The 20,979-nt window shown below is 42.1% G+C and overlaps 1 protein-coding gene across 1 annotated transcript; it reads right to left on the bottom strand.

The window, feature by feature from the left end:
- Positions 1 to 387: 387 nt before the first annotated feature.
- Positions 388 to 16,484, bottom strand: atxn7l2a (ataxin 7 like 2a). Its single transcript, XM_088005334.1, has 10 exons — positions 16,295 to 16,484; positions 15,301 to 15,369; positions 12,688 to 13,024; positions 12,084 to 12,334; positions 10,372 to 10,454; positions 8,936 to 9,147; positions 7,250 to 7,430; positions 5,394 to 5,515; positions 3,717 to 4,653; positions 388 to 721 (listed from the first exon to the last, which is right to left on the bottom strand). The coding sequence occupies exons 1-10, from the start codon at positions 16,422 to 16,424 to the stop codon at positions 704 to 706; spliced, it is 2,340 nt and encodes a 779-aa protein (XP_087861460.1). The 5' UTR covers positions 16,425 to 16,484; the 3' UTR covers positions 388 to 703.
- Positions 16,485 to 20,979: the final 4,495 nt, after the last annotated feature.

Raw genomic sequence — 20,979 nt, 5'->3', positions numbered from 1 at the left:
GAGTTCTATGCTGACAGGATATTGCCTGGTGTGAGTTAGAGCGTCTCAGGAAAGGAAAAGTCAGTTGCAACTGGACGTAAACATAGCATCCCTCCCCAACCCACCAAGAACAGAAAGTACAGGTGAAAACGTAAAAAGCCGGCAGAATTCTGCAAATACTTCTGATCAAGATTTTCAGCATTTTCACTCTTTTTCAATTAAAGTTTGTCATGTTTTGACTATTTCCATTGTTAGTTTAGGTCATGTTATACATTTGATATGCTTTACATAATCTCAAAGATAAACTCCATATGTTCACATTCCTAACAAGCTGCAGCACCAAGGACTTTGATCAGTATCCTCTGATCAAATGTACAAAAGGTAAAATAACATTCACAGGGACAGAAGCCAAGTGAAAATGACATTTTTAATACATTTTTTTAATAAACCAACATATTCAATTTAGCAGCATAACCAGATGGTCTTGAGGTATTTCTAAATCCATACTCTATGGTTCATCCATCCCCACGCAGCATACAGACCGACCACATGGCACAAACACAACCCGGCCCCTTCATACTGGAGCGGACGCTCGGCAGATAAAGGCACACGCACACATACATACATACACGCACACACACACACACTCGCACAGAATCCTGTTGGCCCAGTCACAGACTGAGTGGAGCTGGCTCCCTCCTAGTGGCTTGTAAGGCAAGCACACTTAATGGTGCAGTTTTGGCTGGAAGAGAGACGAAAACAGTTCAGAGTTAATAAGAGAGAATTCAAACACATGACAGGTTGGAGCAGCAAGCTTCCCCAAACAGCCTTAGATTCTGGGAAGGGGCACACACAGACAATACTACTAAATGTGTGAAGAACCACCAACTTTTAGAATTCTCACTTTGACTAGTGATTCCGACTTTAACTGATCAGAATCAGTTGAAATCATTACTTCTGATTTTAGTTGAGTCTGATTTTAGACCAAAAAAAAAAATCAGGCAAAAGAAAAAAATTTTCAAATCAGTTTCTTTCAATATAAAACTTCTGAAACTTTAAGAAAAACTGCAACTGTGTGTCTGTGTCTGGTGATGTTTGTTTTTCATTCAGTGGGTTGAGAATCCATTAATTATTAAATGAAATTACTCAAGTAAAAATAAAAAGTGCAGTGTAGTAAAAATACTCAAAGTAAATTTAAAAATAAGTTATTCAAGTAAATGTAACTAGTTACTACTCAACTCTGCTGATAGCCAGTCACAGCCACAATCATTTTTAATAGATGGTTGAGAAAGATTATTTTTTTATGATAAAAAAAAATCTAATTAAAATTATGATTACATTTTTAATTTTTACATTGTTTTTCCCTCATCTCAACTTCAGCTTTTTAAGGCACTGCAAGCGCCCCCTGGTGGGCTTTCGTAGGGTTGCACCAATGGATTAGAAAGCGCTGTGTTGCTGCTCCGTATCCAGTAGAAACTGGATTTAAATTCCACTTTGCTTAAGAGTTTGGCTCAGATATGGCTTGATTAAAAAAAAAAAAAAACACTTGCCAAAGTTAGACTTTTGTAACAAAAAATAAGTTTATAAAGCTGAAGAAAAATAATTAAAATCCAAGTGATGAGTTTGCACTGGAGCATAAACCTGCTGGATCATGCAGATATCGTCATATTCTAATACAATACAAATCTCCAGTATATCAGCCACCCCGAGGTCCGTTCCATTCATTCTGTGGGACCGTTGTGTTGTTTCTGTACCGATGCGGTCATGTCATAGTTTGGGTTTTATTCTGTTGTACAATTAATAAATGCGCCATTAACTGTGAAGAGGAACAGAACAGAGGGAAAAAGAACGCTTCCAAACCCAGAGCAGGACATGAGGATGTAGAACATTTGATTAAATGGAAATAACTGGTTGCCATGTTGACCAGACGTCGTTGCAGTATGTCGATCAGAGACGGAGACTCATTTAAAAGTCTGTTCGTTATGTAATGATAACGCTGAGCAGCTGTTTAGAGAGGAGAAAGCTGACTGAGCAGCAGCATGTTGGTTGCCAAGGGAGACAGCAGGAGCATGAGGAGGAGGAAGTCTGAGAGAGAACAACTTCTTCTTCTTCTCCTTAATGTGGGTCATTAAGGCCAAAAGCACTGAATGGTTTCCATGAATTAAGTGACGGCTGTGAAGATCATAGAATGAGTCACAACATGGCCGACAGCTCTGCTAAAGGGTCATTCCCAAATTTTCAACATCAAGTGTTTTAATCTAAATGAAGTTTTTTTTCTTTTATGTTCATTTTATGAAACTTAATTTGCTTTGTTTATTAGATAGCATCAATTCACAACAAATCTAAACCCATCATACAGATAGATTCTAAATCAATTCCAAACATGATCCTGGTTATCAAATAACCAGAAGTTGAAATTCAGTTTAGCACTCAAATTGGTTTTCTATAAGGGAACAATAGGTTGCATTGCATCCATAATTTAAACTGTTTTCTGGGTTCACTGGTGCCATCTTTGAATCTTACTACAAGATTCCAAACATTAATTCATTTCTCCTCACCAATGTATCCATCTGTTTGGGTAGGGTGTGCAACACAGGGATTTGGTTCTGTAAAGAAAACTGCTGTGTGTCCATGATGGTTTTAACTGGAAGGGAAGTGCAGCTGAATCAGAGCCATGAAACGAAGCTGGTTGATTTTGCCTCGGCGCTGCTTCCTAACCGTTCTCGTCTTTCAGCGTGAGGAAAACACCACATGATGGTGAAATGTCCAAGTTGGACTTTATTTGCATTTCCTGCTCATGCTTCACACAATGCTGCCTGTGTCACTGTGTTTCTTAAATTAAAAATAGGGGGAAAAAATAGGCAGAAGGCCTTAAGTTGTCCACAGGGCGCCCCCCTGTGGACATTCTGACTTATTCCGTTTAGAGCAACAGGCCTTTGCAGCATCCTGCTCCGTGTGTGTGAACTGGAACACAGAGTTGGGCTGAGGTCAGAGCAGAATGAGGAAATAATTCTGTTTACAGACATATTAAATCCCAGGTTATTAGGAGCTCACCAGTTGCCAAGACGATTGGGATTTCCAGGGAAAGTTTAGGTTGCTTTGGGTTTCTTAACACCTGATTTATGTTCACTGCATGCGTAACAGTAAAAACCAGCTGCTGGGAATCACCTGACACCTAATCACTGGACAGAGATGTGAAATATTGATGCAGCTGAGCTGTTAAAATAAAAGGTCCAGTATTCATCACAATGTTGGTAAAACAAGACCTTGTTTCCTTCTGTACAGCACAAAGCTTCCTGCTCAGAGTTTCCTTTTCCTTTTTCCCCATGTTCTGCTCAGGTGCGGCCGTGGTGCGGGGATAGACCGCGGGACACGTGTGCGGAAGCCTTGGTCCTCCACACAGCTGTCACAGGTTCGGTTACTGGCCTGTTGACCTTTGCCCTCTCTCATAACCCACTTTTCTGTCCATTCCCTATCAAATAAAGGTCACTAGAACAAAAAAATATCTTAATATAAAACATTCTGCTTTCTCTCTTCTGACAAACTGACATAATAAAAATGTTAGAATTCTTCTTGGGGGAGAAAAACATTTACTATGCTTTAGTGTTAAATATGAGACCGTCTCTGTTTTAGTTTCAGGATGTAAAGCCTTATACTTTGAAGGATCGTCAATATTCCTCAGACACAACTGTAAATACGCTCGGTGTTATTTTCCTGGTGAGATTAGGTAAACCCACCTTCTGTGAGGCCAGCTTCTTGTCCATGTCTCCGTCCAGACCTCCACTCTTGCTGTCCTTCCAGGAGTAGAAAGTGGAGCGTGGCGAGGATGAGGAGCCAGAGCTGGAGGAGGAGGAAGGCAGGCGCGGCACTGAGAGTCTGGATGTCGGGGGGTGTTCCTCCATGCCTCCCCCCTTCCGTTTCTTAAGTCCCTGATGTTCCAGAAAGGTCCTCCCAACACCGCCCTGGCCCAGCAGGCCCGAGTCCCCCACACCGGTCCGACTGTGGGAGTTCGTGGCAGGGGAGAGGTCAGGGGGGGAGGCGTGGCTCAGAGGGGGGAGAGTCCGCTTGTAAGTCCACACCGCCTTGGCGGCGGGGGAGTGGGACTCAGAGGGGGGCGGCTGGGGGCGGGGCTTACTGCTGGGGGAGAGAGTGCCATTGGTCTGTCCATGAGGGTGGAGGGAAGAAGAGGGGGCCTTGGAGGAGGAAGAGGAAGGTGGGGGTCCCCTGTCCTGCAGGATGATGCAGTTCCTCTCAGGGCCAGAGTGCTCTCCTTCCTGCGACGGGGCCTTTCGTTTACGGAATGTGGCAGCGGTGGCTGCCTCCTCTCGCAGCTTCAGCATCTGCTTGCTGGGTCGCCCCACCGGGTTCCTGGACCTGCCTGCTGCCACCTGACGCCCCAGGCCAGGTTTCCCCAGGGCCAAAGGGTGAGAACCAGAACCAGAACCGGCAAAGCCACCGCCAGAGTTCTCCGACTGCGGCGCGGTCAGAGGTCTGCCCGGCCCCCGGCTGGGGGAGGACGACGCGTTTCTGAGAGACGAGCTGATGTGACTGCCTGCGCGGACCTTAGAATGAAACGAAGAGGAGGAGGAGGTTGCTATGGAGACAGGAGAAGAAGAAGTGATGGACTTGGCTGAGGAGGTTGGTGACAGAAGGTCTGTGGCTTGAGGTATTTTCCTGGAAAAAAATAAAAAGAAAAAAGCAGAAAAGGGTCCATGAATAAATCCATGATGCATTCAGTAAAACGCATCTGACTGAAACTAATAAATATAAAACATTTACAGCCTGTATATCAGAACAGAGATGAATCATATAAGAAATTTAGACTCTGGTCTAACTAGTTGGCAAAGAGGTAAAATGTGGCAGTGCAACAGAAAATGTCGAGCTGCAACCTCCTCCACCCTCCACTATTAGACACGTTCAGTGTTAGATGAACTCCAAAAACACTAAATCTTACCAAGTATTTTTGATCTAGTTTCTGGTGCAAACATCTTATTCTTGAAATAAGATAAAACAAATTTTCAAGTAACTTTTCAATAATTTATAGGACGTTTTTAGTCAATAATTCCTTAATATTGATGAAAAAGTACCAGTTCCATTGGCAGATTATTTCACTGGAAAATGTCTTGTTATAAATGAAATAATCTGCCATTATTATTTCAATAAGAAAATAAATAATAATGGAACTAGTACTGTGACAGAGTGGTGACCTGTCCAGGGTGACCCCGCCTCTCGCCCAAAACGTTCGCTGGAGATAAGCACCAGCACCCCTCCTCACCCCACTAAGGGACAAGGGTGTTAGAAAATGGATGGATGGAACTAGTACTTTTTCATCAATATTAAGGAATTATTGACTTGAAAGAAGCTCCTATAAATTGCTGAAAAGTTACTTGAAAGATAGTTCAAGTAACTCTTACTTCCATAGATGAGCGCTGATGTGCTGCTCCAGCATGCTGCTGAGGGCCGACCGCACGTGGTGAAGCCTTCTGTCAAACGTGTAGATCCCATGACCCAACGAGTGGCTGCCGAACGAGCACACCTAAAGAGACAGGATCACAAGATTCATTCACGATCAACGTGAGCAACAGCAGACCACACTGAGATTCTTGGCGAATTTGAGCAAGATTTTATTCTTCTGAGAATCAAAAACTTCAAAAACAGATTTGATCGATTCAGTAATTGATCAAATCGATTCATCGCCGTTCAGAGGTTTCTTCACGGTTCATTTAAATTTACGTTATCTCTGTTACACTGTGCCTGGTATAAGGAACCAAAACACTTCTGCTTTCATGTTATCATCACCCCGTCATGGTTACGGGATGACTGCATTTCCTCATTTTGTGAAGAATTATTTTTTCTTTCAGCAAAAGTCTGAACTGATTAGGGTGGTGATCCAGACATTTCTCACTAACTATTGAATCCAGAGGATTCTCCCACTGTGCTCTTAAAGACACAGTTAAAAACTTCCTGAAAGCCAGAAAGACTGTTGCAATTTTACTTTAACTTCTGGGGGCGGGGGGAATCTAACCGTGCTATTATTTTTAGAAAAAATAACTTCTGCATTATTGTTCACGTGAATATTATAATAATGAATCACTGCTTGGTGTGAGATGTTGACATTATAGTTTTGCAAATATTGATTCTAAATGTGAATAGAAAATAGGAAGACATGGCTGGAAAACTTGTCACGACACAAGTGTCTCATATCAGTCGATATCGATAATTATTAGTTGTTGGGGGTTTTTTGCTTTAAATATATGAAATACAGCCAAACTGGTGGCTTGACCTTTCCTGTTTTATCCATTTTTCACTCCATACCTTTGTTTTTTTTTTGTTTTTTTTTTAAGCAGTTATGAGACATGGTGGAAAAACCTGAAACTGCTGCTGCGCAAGTTACTGAACAGGTTGTTGCTCGGTAACCACAGTTGGGGAGGAAGGGGTCTTGAAACGGCTTGTTATCAAGCAAGTTGTTGCTGGTTAACCAAAGAGTGAGTGAGTGAGTTGATCCCACCAACAACCGTAGCTGGCCGTGAGGTTGAGTGGATAAAGTCTTTCCTCTGCCTACGTCCCCAGAATGCTGTGTGGTTCTGGATCAGAGTTCAAAGAATATGCTATATATTGAATACTCTATCAGATGTATCATCTATTGATGATGATCAAATGTCTGTCGCGATTCATATTGCTACTGATTTATTGTCCAGCCCCAATAGGACTGGGAAAAAGTTTCACCATTAGATGGCGATGCAGAGGCGAATTAAATACACTGTAGCTGTCATGCCAGACCACTGGATGGCACTGTGATTTTAGTATGTCATTGAACGTGTATGTGCTTTTGACCCTTAGCTTCCATCTCATAGAAAGTAACCTGTCTGCCATGAACGAAATGCTGCTGTAACTCATAGATTCCTTATCAGAAACTGAAAAGATTAAGTAGCACAACACAAAGCTATCCGCCATTGTTTTTGTCGTTTTCTGCCTGTTCGTTCCCACCATGCATTCTGCGCCTGTGTTCTTCACACCTTTGTGGAGGGTGTTGCAGAAAAGTTTCACTCTGGTGTCGCAACAGAAATGTTGCAGTTTCACAGACGAGCGGCTCCCTGTAAAAGGGGCCTCAATGCGTCCTTTTCTCTCTTAAAGACAGTGGTTACTTTAAACCTGACTAATCCTGCAAGAGAAATTAATAATTCTGGTCTCATTAGGGTCAGGATTCCTTCTCTCAGTGTATTTTTTGTTTTTAAAGCAGAAGTGCATGTTGAGAGGGGGGACGCGTTACCGCTGCAGGTGTTGGGTGTGTGGTAGACGAAGGGAAGTCCGACAGCTCTTCAGCTGCTTCGGCCTCGCTGTCGTCACTGGAGATGTGTCCGTGCAGCAGAGGGGACGGGGCCCGGAGCCCCGCCTCATCCTGCCACTGCTTCTCCTCCTCCGGGGCGCACTCCGACACAGCCATGGAGCGACTGGAACACAGAGTCACACACACGCTTTAAAGAAAAGAAAAACACACACATACACACTCTAGGGCTGCAGATAACCAATATTTTAGTTCTTCAAGAATCTAGCGATTATTCTGATGATTAATCAGATAAATATATTAGGGCTGAAACGATTCCTCGAATGATTCGAGTACCTCGATTACTAAAATTCCTCGAGGAAAATTTACCTGCCTCGAAGCTTCGTTAATTTATGTTTTATTAGTTAGCGCACCGTGTTCCGGCCGGGACTTCATTTGCGTTGCGCGGAGCTCTCACTTCCGCCTCTTTGTTGTTGACAAAAGCTAAGTCTCAGCGGCATAAAGTCCAATCTTCAAGATTGGCCTGTGGGGATTTTATTGATTGATGATAATGCCCGACTTTTTATCGTTTTTGGGGAACCAATAAGCATCCTTAAAATGACTGGGGGAATGCCTGGAGTACGGCAGCATTTCTCCTCCGGGGCTGCTGGTTGAAAGCGAACGGCGGGAAGAGCGCTGAGGTGAGCGGGTAGCCTGAACAGGGCGGGCGGCTGAGTAGCTGATGCTTACCGTGTAAATGTAGCTTTACCGACGAACCGCACAATAAATGTCATATCCCGGTCTGAAGAAACGGGTGGCGGAGCGCATCGTACATGGCTAGTAGATGAGTTTCTGAGTGTGACCAGTGAAGGTGTCGTAAATATCCCGTATTGCTTCCCCCGTGTTCGTCCCCCGGTCTAACGGTTCGTCAGTCCGCTGGTCTATTTCCTCCCCTCCACCCCAACTTACGTTCGTTCATTCGCCCTCTCCTCCCACTCCAGGCGACATTTCCCGTATTTTCAAACCCAAAGCGTGACAGGTTAGGTGGCAAGGTGAGTTTAATTAATCTATTAAACTCACTGAAGATGAATACATAAACTAAAAGCTGGATTGTAGACATTTTTTATAAGCATATTTGTGAGCCTGCCTCTTTGTTATTAAATTCAATATAATTTCAGATTTTTCTATAACTTTTCTTCTGGTTAACTTAGAAAGTGAGCTATTATTGTTACAGGTTAGTTTTCTAAACTACAAAAAAGCAACTGTCAGGGATGCTCAAATATGAAAAATTGGACTGATATTGATATCTGATAGTAACACCGGTATTATGCCAGATTTACCAATATTTCATTTTAGAATTTTTTTTTATCCGATTACTCGATTAATCGTAAGAATAATCGATAGATTACTCGATTACTAAAATATTCGTTTACAACAGCCCTAAAATATATTGGCACGTTGTGCAGATTTTCCACTTAATCCTTTTTTATACAATGTTAGAAATACGCCAAAAGATGAAATTTCTTAATTAAATAAATATTTATAAGGAATGCAATAACAGCATTCCTTCAGTTCCTTGATTATTTGTAGCAAACAAGCATCTGTAGCTAAAATAAAAAATCCAAAAGGTGCTAGATGCTTTTTTTCCCCCTTTTCTTTACAATTGAATCCACTTGCTCTGTGTGTCCTGACCTGAACGCAGGGAGGCTGGCCAGAGGTCTCCTGCAGTGGGGGACACCGGCCTGCTCCCTCGGGGCCTCCGGACTGGATGACCCTCCGGTAGAGAAGCCTCCATCCAGGGCCTGCGCTCCCTTCTCTCGGACCTTCATCTTAAGTTCTGCCACTAGCTGGTCAAAGTTCTTGCTGCGACCCACCACCTTCCTGCGCTGGTGGATGGAGTGGATCTGAAGGATGAGGACACAGCAGGTGGCTTAGAACGGAAAATAAAAGGAGCGTTCGCCAATTCGTGATGGGGCCCCAAATGTTGTGCAACCAGTAACAGTTTGTAGTTGGTGAGACAAAATGCAGATTTAATTTGATTTTCAGTTTTTTATTTCTTTAGAAAACGGATGAGAGCAGAGAGCCGGAATCAGAAAGTAGGGTTAGTTACAGGATGAGTATGTGCTTTCCAGCCACATAGTATCATTTTATAGCACAATCAAGTAACTCTTACCTTCAGCTGGTTTAAAAAAGCTATTTCTATCAATTATGACGTAAAAGAAATTCAATTTTGTAATTTACCGCCTTAAAATTGGGCCTCTGTCTCTTTAAGAAACTTCTGCTCTTTGTGAAACTCCGCCTTCAGGAAGTCATCACAACATGTCTCCTCTATTAACCCTTTAACAACATTTTTAGCACCGTTGCAATAAGAAGTAGCATCTATAATGAGCTCAGCAGATGTGCACTTCCACCAGGTGTTTGCTAATTGCTGCTGGCTAGTCTGAAGGAGCTGAGTGGGAGAAAGCTGCTCTGTGAGGTGAAAGCTCAACAGCTTGGAAACTGCAGCTCTGAGGACGAGATTCGTCTCGAAGGCGGTTCAAGTTTATTATTTCAAGCGTTACCATTGTCCATCACAGACAATTTATCAAAATAAAATTCATTATATGACACAATGAGGATGAATTCTTTGGTTTTATGTCGTTTTGAACCATTTCTCAATGTGAAGTTAAAACATCAACATGATGCTAAGAGTTAACAGAAGCAAACTTCCTATTGGACAGGTGTTTATTTTGTCAGGTGTTTGTATTCAGGTCATCCTGAATAATAGAATGATCTGATGTCCTCATGATTTTGAGGACATGACCTCTGACCTTTACATGCTACTTCAAAAAAAAAAAAAACAAAAAAAAAAAAAACCCAGTCATAATAACAGGAGTCTTTATGTCCAGACCAAACCTTTTTACCTTTTGTCACATTACAACGTTAAGCTCAAACACATTCTAAAGGGATTTCAAGTGGAAGATCAACACAGAAGGTAGTGCAGAACAGTGAAGTAGAAAGATACATTCAAGTCTGAACATCCTTGAGTCAGAACTTTGTAGAACCAGCTTTCACTACAGTTACTGGCAGGTTTATCTTCTCTTCTTTGCATATTAGCACCAGGCTAGCCCAGTCTGCGTGTTACTCACGTTGCATGTCAGGAGCCGAGTGCAGACCTTCTTTCTGTCAGGGTCGAGGACGCCGCAGTGCTTATCCAGATCGCACTCCCTTTCTGAGGACACAGAAAGCATTTCAGTCAAATATCGGATGGATCTGAAAGAATGTGAAACCCAGATATAAAAGCTAATATTTGCTAAAAATCCTGTGAAAATACTGACTTGCAGACAAAAGTACGACTATACATCCAAGTCTTCAAAAGCATGTTAAATACTCAAATTAGTTGTTTCAAGACACGACATGTAGAGAAGAGCAATACCCTAAAACCACTATTTATGGAGATATTTAAAATTCTGATTTAATCAGGGGGGCTTGAATATAACGGTTCAAATCTGTAAAGTAGTGGTGACTCAAAGCAGGAAAAACATCTTCATAACCAGAAGAGCCGACCAGAGCACCAAGTTACTAAACACAAAAACCATCTAACAGCGAGCGCTGATTAGATGGCAGTTTAATAAAAAAAAAAAAACATGCTACGTTTTAGAAGTGAAAATAAATATAAAATAATGTGGCATTAGTGCCATGTACATAAGTTTATAAAAAGAAAATACAACAGCAGAGAAAACCAAAAAGTAGTAAGAAGAGGGAAGCTCAAGCCATCCCTTCTGTCTGTCGAACAACTGTATCCCCTTCTCCAACATCTTTCTAACTGTACGACCAGAGGGAGATTTAAAAAGGAGTGGCAAAAGCAAATGAGGTGGATTATCAGAACTGATAACTTCTGTTTGAGTCACCCAGAACATGTTGCTGTGGAATACCATCTGCTGACCTGAAACTGAGTTGTTAGCTAGTGCGACGGGCATGATGCCATCAAACAGCAGCAGTTTTCAGTCAGAGGCCTCTTCAGATTCGCTGCCAGACTGATTGCTACCGGAGATCCTTCCAGCCCACAGCATCGGCCTTCTACAGCAACTCTTTGAAGACACTTGGATGATCCGAGTTACGACAACATTTAATTTACCTCTGGGATATAAAATATCTTTGAGTTGAACTGAAGTCACATCAAGATAAAGTAACAACACTGAGACCAGGAGTTACGTTACAACACATAACAGACTTCACAGAAGCTTCCGTCGGCGCTAATAGCCATTAGTTGTGTTTTCTTTATATTAGCTTCCTTCATCATATAATCCATAGACGTCTCCATCCATTACTACTTCCAGAAACAGAGAACTACTGTGTGACGTCTACTACGTTCATCTTCTGCGCATGCCGGCTTTTGGGTTTTTGTTCATACAGAAGTCTGACTGCAGTCGCGTCATTTGGTAGTGTGAACGACCACGCAAAAATAAATAAATAAATAAATAAATAAATAGTGGATTTGGGCAAAAAATAAACAGAACTGAGCACCGAGACCCGGTGTATGAACGTAGCCCAAGTCATTCATTAATTTAACCCGTGTGACACAGAACGCTTGGCAACTGTTGTCAGGATGTCTTACTTTGTTTCCATGCCAACATGATCCTCTTTTCACCAGTTCTGTCATTTTGGACTCTTTTGTCCAAAACTGCAATAAAACTCCAAATATAATCACTATGACAACAGATCAAACATATTTCATAGATCAGAACATATAGTCACATTCCATAAATGTATTAATATCAATATGACTAATATCTAATATCTGGACGTCAGACTAATCTGACCAGACAGTCCTGTGGCTGAACACTCCATGCCGACTTACTGGAGGCCACTTTGTTGTAGGGCCTGGGGACCCGGTGGCCCATCACAGCAGACAGCTGGGGCGAGTCCTTCCTCTGCGGGGGCGGCTTGTCGCCAGACGCCAGCCGGCCAGCGGGTGGGGCCCCGTGCGGCCAGGGGGGGTCTCGAAGGGACGGAGGTGGAGACAGGACCGGAGGCTCCAGGGGCGGCGGCTGCTTGAACACGGCCGCCTCTTTGTGGCTGCTGTGGAAGGACTTCTCCAGGGGCGAAAGCCTGGGGGGCGGGAAGAGAGACAGCCTCAGCATCAGGACAACTCACCAAGTGAGTTATTATTAAATGATGGGCCCTCCTCTAGTCCAGGGTTTCCCCCTGTGTACTGTCAGTCTGGCAGGCCGCCAGGCTTTACCTGCCCCTCCACCAGACCTAGGATTATTTGGTTATTTATAGATGACACACTGAACTTGGCCTCACACGCTATTACTTCCAAATTATGATGCCCCCTCATGCAAGTCTGAATTTTTGTAACTTAATATCTTTTAATACAAAACCATGGTGGGAGGACCTGGTGGACTGCCCTACCACCAGGCTCAGCAGGATTTCTCGGGGGAAACCCTGTGGTCTCTTACCGTACTCCGTCCTTGGCGTTCTTCGGGTATCTGTATTGAGGCGGGGTGGACGGGGAAGGAGGCGCGGGCCGCGGCTGCCCCACGCTCGGCCCTCGAGACTCCCAAGACGACGCAGAGGGGGGGTTGACCCCGTGCGAGGGTGAGTGGCCGTGGTAGGGTCTCTGGTGCTGGAGGGCCGGTGTGGGAGAGCGCAGCTTGCCGTAGAGCTTGGCCAGGGGCCCGTGTCTCCGCTCGCAGTGCTTCTCAAAGGCCTGAGGCTTCACCACCTGGCCACAGTGGCTGCACACCACCAGGTAGAAGTCATCATGGCCCGGGTACAGGCCAAAGATGGACATGTCTGGCATTCAGACAGAACAAGAAGAGAACGGCGTGCTTTATGCAATCAAACGTGATTTGTTGAAATAACCCTCAACTAATTTACTAATCGATTAATTGTTAACTGGAGTATACAGACCACCCACTCAGACCTGTGATTAAGTCAAAACTGTACAAAAATATATATACAATTTACATTTTGGACAAATAAAAAAAAAAAGTGTAAATCTGTTCTATCCAGAACTCCTGAAGTGGCAGTTTTAGTTTTACCTGGTTCAATTTCTGAAAATAAATAAATAAATAAATCTCCCATTAAGCACTATTTGCTGTCTGAAGCAGCTAATCCAAAATACAATCAGCAGAAAGCAGAAATGTTCAGCAGAAAGAGCTGAACTTCTCTGATGTTAGAATGATTTTTATTTTTAGCTTGCTTTGCTACAAATGATCAAGTGTTCACTAAAGGTACGCTGCTGGTGCATTTTAGCCAAATAAATAATTATTTTCCAATTTTAAAAAGGAATTTGTCTATTGGCATTTTTAATGCATTTCTAATATTGTGTAAAAAAAAAAAAGTTTAAGTGATTCAATACAAAAATCTGCATATGTTTATCCTATTAATCGGTTAATCGTCAGAAAAATTGATAGATTAATTTAAACTGCTTTATATTGTAATCAAGTTTTTTTTAATCATAAGTCATCTTATGATTAAAAATAATGATAATATATTTTTACGTAGAAACTGATTGGTCTGTGTTGCAAAGTGTCTTAGGTTGTGAAATATTGTGGTACAAATAGACTCAACTGAACTGTGTGAAACAGGCTTCAATAGGCCAGTTAGAGTTAGTGAGTGTGTCCGGTAGATGTTGTCCTCACAGTGTGTTCTGCAGTTCCCTTGTTCCACTTCCTGTCTGCGTGTCGGCCTGATTAAAAAAGTTTGTGAGGCTGAGACTAAAATTACGAACAGATTTATTTCCAAAAGCATCAAATCTAACTTTGCTGCTAATATTTGGCTACTGCCATGAGAAAGAGTTTTAGCAGCACTTAGCGCTGCATCAAAAGGTAAACCCTGACCATAAGTCTGATCTGCATTTACTGAAACATAGCATGTGGTTCATCTCTTTCACCAGGAGCAATATCTATATTATCACCAAAAAAATAAAAATCAAACTTAGCAGTTATTTATAAAGTCAATATTACCAAAAAAGTCATTTAATAAAGTCTACAACACAAGGTGTAATTTCAGTTATTCATATTTTCATATCTTGCAGCACACAAGAGCTTAAACACCACCACCTCTCTAAACAGCTTATTAAAATATTTCCTCGATCAATTTAACTAAGTCAGCTCAGCGCCCCAGAAACAAAATGCCGGCCACCCACGAGTCAACACTGAAACTCTCATCTATAAAGGAAGTAGTAGCAGGTAGTGGACCACAGAGTACAGAGCCAACAAGACACAGGCAACTCAGTCTGTGTCTTGAATCTAAAAAAAAAAAAAAAAAAAAATCTGTTTCACAAAAACGCTTTTGGCATAAAAACTGAGATCAGGTGGGGGACTACAATAAAGTCCCCTTTACATTTGAGACAAAGGCATTGTAGCTGAGAGGATTCTGGTTTAAATTAGTATTTAGTAAATTCATATTTTAAAGTTGACTCTTAATATAACTAATAAAACTTACCTCTTCACATAACTGATGCTAATTTCTGTTTTTCTGTTAGTCAAGTCCAAATTTGCCGTTTTGACCAATTCTGATTCGGTTTTCCCCAGACAAAGTGACTAAAACACAAAGTGCATCAAACTTTATGCTGTTGATTCGTGTGTTTATCGACAGAAAATTGAGTTGTTAGTTGAAGATGAATATAAAGAACAAAAAGAAAAAACAAAAATTCTGATTTTTTTTTTAGTATTTGATCCTCTGATCTCCAATCATAGCTGATCAAAAGAAAGCGGAGGATTCTAATATGTGGCAGATTAAACGTTGCACATGCAGCACACCCAGCTGGGATCACGGAAGCGACGATATCTGACTCAAGGCTGATGCAATGCAACCCTCCTGCAGGATGCTCAAATACACTCAGTACTGCTAATACAAGCAAAGTTGTTGTGCAGCATCCTCAGTAAAGCACACACGTGGACCAAATTCTGCTGATTTCTCACGTCACACACATGCTGTGGATCTGCCGACCTGTCATATTATATATCCTGACTGGGTATATAATCTGAAGGGGTTCGAGTCACTTTCTGAGACACTTCTGAAGGTTTATAAAGTCACATGCAAACTTGATTAAAATGACTTACCCTCTTTACTGAGTGACATAGCTTCTGCAGCCTTCTTCCCATTTTTGCTGCAGTCGTCCACATCAGGCCCTGGAAACGTTAGAACATACATGTTCTTCTTTAGAGATATGTCTCTGTTCTCATTCATTCATGTTTTCACACATCCTTATAGAGCGTTACATAAATGATGGGATTGTAGGTCAGCAGCATCTCTCCATTGGCTGCTACAGTTCAGTGGGATATTTTTTGAGTGTGTGTTTTGTTTGTTTTATTGCAACAACTGGGACTTTATCACACAGCCACCTCAGCAGCAGAGGAGATGCAACACTGAGATAGCGCACATACTTTCAAACTGACAAAGGCAGGAGGGTTTTCTGTGCAATCAGTGACAGGTGAGGTCTCCTGTCAAACACACTGTGTCACACACATGGGCATAGCTGAAGCCGCAAAGCTGGAAATATTAGCACAAGGCAACGAGAACACTGAGTAACGTTTGCTAATATCAGAGATTGGGCCAGTATTTCCATGGTGGCAGCAGCATCAGACTCCTCCTCCGTCACCGGTGTCTGCTCTGATCCTCCGGCTAGCGTTAGCATCTCAGGCTAACCGCCTCACAGCGGCGGACCGGGCTAGCTTAGCTTCCCAGGGTGAGAAGTTGCTCGCCCAGCCAGTCGGACTAGCCTCCTTCCGCTATGTTGCCACTGCTGCCTGACTACTAACCCTAAAAAGAACCGTGTTCCTAAAGCACTGACAGCTTCCTTCATGGCCACAGCAGTAGCACACACATCACAGCGCCCGTGACTTAATTTTTAATATGGGTTTATCTTCCTGTAGACTATGCATGTAGAAGGAGGCAGAGGGGAGCAACATGTTATCCACCCAGCACTAGGACCCGGCAGGGTCTTTGTTTGGGTAACATGGTTAGTTCTACCATCCGTTTTGAAGAAAAATAACCGCGGAGGGATGGCTAATCGGCTCCGAAGCTGCTAATGTTTGTGTCAGGATGGTTCCTTACCATCTGCTGCTGTCACACCAGCCCAGTCGGCCCAGGCAGTCCAGCTTTGACCAACGAATTCATCGAGGCTAGGTACCCGCCGATCCAGAGCAGCCATTACTTTTACTGCGCGTTCACGCACCGCCATCATCGCTGCGCGGGCAAGCGGCTTACGTCATATCTCGCGTTCTCGACAGGACAAGAACTTCCTGCGTGCGCGCTCTGAAGCTGTGAGAAGCTGAGGTACCACAGGGACGTTAATGTTCATGGTGGATTTTTCTAACCTTTCTGATGAGCAGTACCTGACACAGATGAACTGGGTTTTATTATTCGGAAAGCGTTGATACATTTCGACATTACTGTGTTGTGTTCACGCATTCCTACAAGTGTGAACAATAGCGAACAGATTTTTTATTTACCAGTTTACCATAAACCAGGGGTGTCAAACTCAATTTCACCGAGGGCTACTTCAGCATATTGGCCACCCTCAAAGGGCCACATTGACGGTACAAATCAGGAGTGCCCAGCTGCAGTCCTCTAGACTGCAACTTTTAGATGCATCCCTGCTAAAACACACCCCAGGCAAAAGGTTGACTTCCCTCATTAGCAGCAACTCAGTTCTGTAGAGCCTTATAATGAGTAAATGATCCAGGTGTGTTAGAGAAGGAACTCATCTAAAGTTGCAGATAGTAGCTCTGGAAAACTAGACTTGGGCACCCCTAGCATAAAATGTATGAAAATACAATGTTAAAAATAAATTGAACACCTCATATTGTTTGTTAAACAACTCTTTGGAGCTTCTGGTTAGGAAGCCCATTCAAAACCTTTGTTTGAAATGGCGCGTTAAATTCAAGTCTCCATTACAGACCAGAGAAAACTAAAGAGAATGCAACTTTGTGTTAATCCATTTGAGGAGCCGGCAGTTTATCTTGAGGAAATAAATGACGATGCAAAAGTTAATTAGATTGTAACATAGCAGTTCGCTGCTCAACCACTGCGGAGGCGGTTACGTTACGCCACTGCGAAGAATTAAAAACCGCTGGAAGTAACTCATCCAGCGGATTTAACAAATGGAGCCTTCTGGGTTCACGTTACCCAGGAGAGCGGCGCTCTGGAGGAGCTGCAGACGTAACATATGTCCGTTTCGGAGAAGCGAAAAAAAAAAATAAAAAATCCTTAAAGCGCACACCGGACCCCGCAGGGTAAAACACTCAGAGTTCAGTTGATCTGTTTGGATCAGACAGATCCAACTGACTGATGAATTAGCGCAGATTTTTCTGCAGATGGGAACCAGGAGGAAGTGCGTTCAGACCCCAGCGGGTGAAGTGATGTTAATTTAAGTGAAGTCGCTTAATTTAATTTATTAAAAGTTATTGGGGCCTCAGTCAGTGGTTTTTTTGTCACTACGGAGAAAAATGTAGATGCATTTATCTGCTTAATTTGTGATGGGATCAGGATTCACGGTGAATATTAACTAAACCGCATAAAATGCGGCTAAATAGCCGATGTTAATATGATTATAATTTCACGGATAAAAATAGTACAGGGCCAATTTTTTTTTTTTTTTTTTTTAATGTTGTCGGTCAAGATAACGGATAACAAAAAAAGTCTAGCGCGACCTGCCGCCCAGACACCAACTCACACACATCTTCATTCACAGTCTTACTTGTAAATCGATTTTTCTTTTCTTGGACGTTTTGATGTTAGCTTGTCGACGTCTCAGTTTTATTCGCTGGTAAAATCAATAAGCAGCTTAAGGTGACTCTGCTGCTCTCTAGTGGCGAGAAGCCGTAATGTTGGCTGGTAACAATCGGAATGCATTATGGGAGATGTAGTTTGTCGTCAATTCGTGCTCAAAACCTATTTTAAGTCAATCATGGACCTATAAAACGCTGTTATGTTCACTTTTGAGGTACAGCAATAATGTTCGCGGGTCAATTTGACCCGGGGAGTTCTGTAGTGTTCTATAGTGTCAGAAACCAAAAAAATCCTCCAAATCTTTTTTGTGTCTGATTATTAACTCCTATACTAACCATTTCAATCAATATTTGTGCAATTATGTTTTTTATTCCTCACAAATAAAGGATCAATGACAACAATTTACTCATTCGGACATAAAAAAATGTGATTTACATTTTTTTTATGGCCACTGAAAAACCTAAACACAAAATAACACTAATTATCTTTGAAAGTGACTTTTTGTAAATTTTTTTATATTACATTTAGATTTTTTTTTGAAGGGGTCATCTTTATAATTGAACTTGAGACACTATTCTGCCCTGGGTCAAATTGACCTGCTGACTAAAATCAAGACAAATGAGTCCTGAAGATGATCCTCCAGCTGGATTTCCAGTTTAAACCTGCATGTCCAAAACATAACTGGGTTTTTCATCACATGCTGCCCAGATTTTTATGTCATATTTAGCTGGTGTACAAGGCATATATTGCATAAATGAGCAGCGACCTCTGAATGCCAGGGGTGATCTTTATGAATGCCACAAATCTTCCATCTACTGTGACATTGGGGCCTGTTTTATAGGACAGGAGAAGTTACAACCCACATGTTCCACACTGTTCTATTAGCTGCTATTGTCAAATCAGATTACTCTGGAGAAAAGTCTCCAGAAACATTATGGCCCATAATATTACCCTGCCTGTCTCTCCATCCCTTAGACTGGCTGTTGATTCATTCTTTGACTTGAAAACTCTGGTCAGAATGAGGACCCCCCTCAAATATGCATGTAAATGCATCTGGTCCAGCTCCTTCCAGTTCTCTCCAAAAACTCGCCTTCCTTTTAGACTTGTCATTTCAACAATGATTTTCTGTATTGCACTAGACACGAGTAGCTCAGACTGACTTGATGTCTGTGATGTGAGTTACTGCCATCCTGGCATGATCAACAAAAAGTTCCAGAGCTTCCATGGTTGTCATCTTTTTATTTCCCTGCTGCTCATTTCCTGATCTCCAACAGTGACAATATTACATGTACCTTCAGTGTGTAATGCGTTTAGGACTCCCTTGCAGAGAGTATTTATGTCCCCCACCCCACTTCTGCTGAGTGTCCACTCAGTGTGGGTGGAGTTTGCCCACAGGAACAGAAAAGGTTCCTGTCAAAAGTTGCATGAACACCTGCTTTCTGGGAGCTTCCTAGTGAAGTAAAGAGAATAGTGAAAGAGTGGGTTTGTGTGCATGTTTAGGTGTGTGTGTGGTGTGTGTGTGTGGTGTGTGTGTGTGTTCATGCATGTGTGGTGTGGTGTGTGTGTGTGTGGTGAAATATGTCTCATAGGTGCAAGGAAACAAATAGAATTGGACATTGTTTTAACCTTTTTACCCTTCAACTTGTATGGCGGGTCAAATTGACCCTTAACAGTACGTCTGTAACAAATGGACCTAGGGGAGGCTGCAAGTGTGTAAAATGAACCATTTTCATTTTATACATAGAGTGCACCTATTAAGACAAATAGAAAAAGTTTCATGCAGAAAAAATACTTCTAACTATTTTTTTTTTATTTTTAAACTTTGAAACGGGTCAAATTGACCCGGAACATAACAGGAGGGTTAAGTCAATCATGGACCTATAAAACGCTGGGGGGCCACATAAAATGACATGGCGGGCCACATGTGGCCCGCGGGCCTTGAGTTTGACACATGTGCCATAAACTATCCAAGTTCCCGTGATTCTGGGCTTATAAAGACATTTAGATTAAAAATGTCCAAAAATCCTAATTAAACCATTGCAAATTGAATAAACCACACTGACTCCAAAAGTCGGTTGGCTAAAAATGTTAAATATTTGAAGAAAAAAAAAGCAGGGAAAAGGGAGTTCATGTTTTTTTTGTTTTTTTTAAATTGTGATAAGAAGTATCCAGCTCCCCCTCACATGACATGTAGGCACACCTTCCTGTTTTTTTAATATGGGGTTCCCATGTTGGTTTTTAAGCCAGAGAGCAAGTTAAAGCAGCCCTTCAACTTGGCAGTGCAGTTTGTGATGAGAGGAGCATTTGGAAATGTTATCAATAAGTTCCTAATCGACTAACTGTTCTATGAATATCGATGTTGAACTTGACCACATTGTTCTCCTGCAGAGGCTTGATGATGACACTGATTAATAGAAACCACACTAATCTAGTAACACCTGGGAAGTTGATCCACAGTGCAGGAGACTTCTTTACCTCCACACTTGGAGCTGTGATGACCAAGCTCAGTTGTTTACTATCTCACCTTTTAATTTTTGGAGTTTTTTTTTCTGTTGGAGCACTTTGAACTCAGACTGTAGGTGGGTTTGAGATTCCTAAGAGCCTGCAGTCTTATGTGTGTAATTAATCTATATTATGTGTTTCACTTAGTGATAAAGTTCCTCAAATGAATTGACTTCTCAATAACATTACAGTTTGCTGAACAGGTCTGTGTGTAAGAGTTTGTTTTTCAAATTCCAGGATCAGGTTAAGGCAAGACTATTAGCATAGCTTCTGGGAAATTCCAAATAAACATGCTCCAGTCATATTTAATATTAAAAAAAGGTGATATATGTTAATTGCATTGTAAAATAGCCTTGCTGTTGATAAAGACCAATTAAGGGAGGGGTGGAAATGTGGGAAACAGTTCAGACTGTGACAGCTGGAGTATTTAAGTTGCCCCTAAACATACCTGGTTAAAATAACTGCCTGTAACTGGAGAAGCCTGCCTAAGTTTAGAGCACATTTGT

Source organism: Poecilia mexicana, unplaced genomic scaffold (genome assembly GCF_051168715.1).
Source record: "Poecilia mexicana isolate PSO_F unplaced genomic scaffold, ASM5116871v1 scaffold_5, whole genome shotgun sequence".
In the NCBI taxonomy this organism is placed as follows: domain Eukaryota; kingdom Metazoa; phylum Chordata; class Actinopteri; order Cyprinodontiformes; family Poeciliidae; genus Poecilia; species Poecilia mexicana.
The sequence above is the reverse complement of the archived record's forward strand: the minus strand, read 5'-3'. Positions and strand labels throughout refer to the sequence as shown.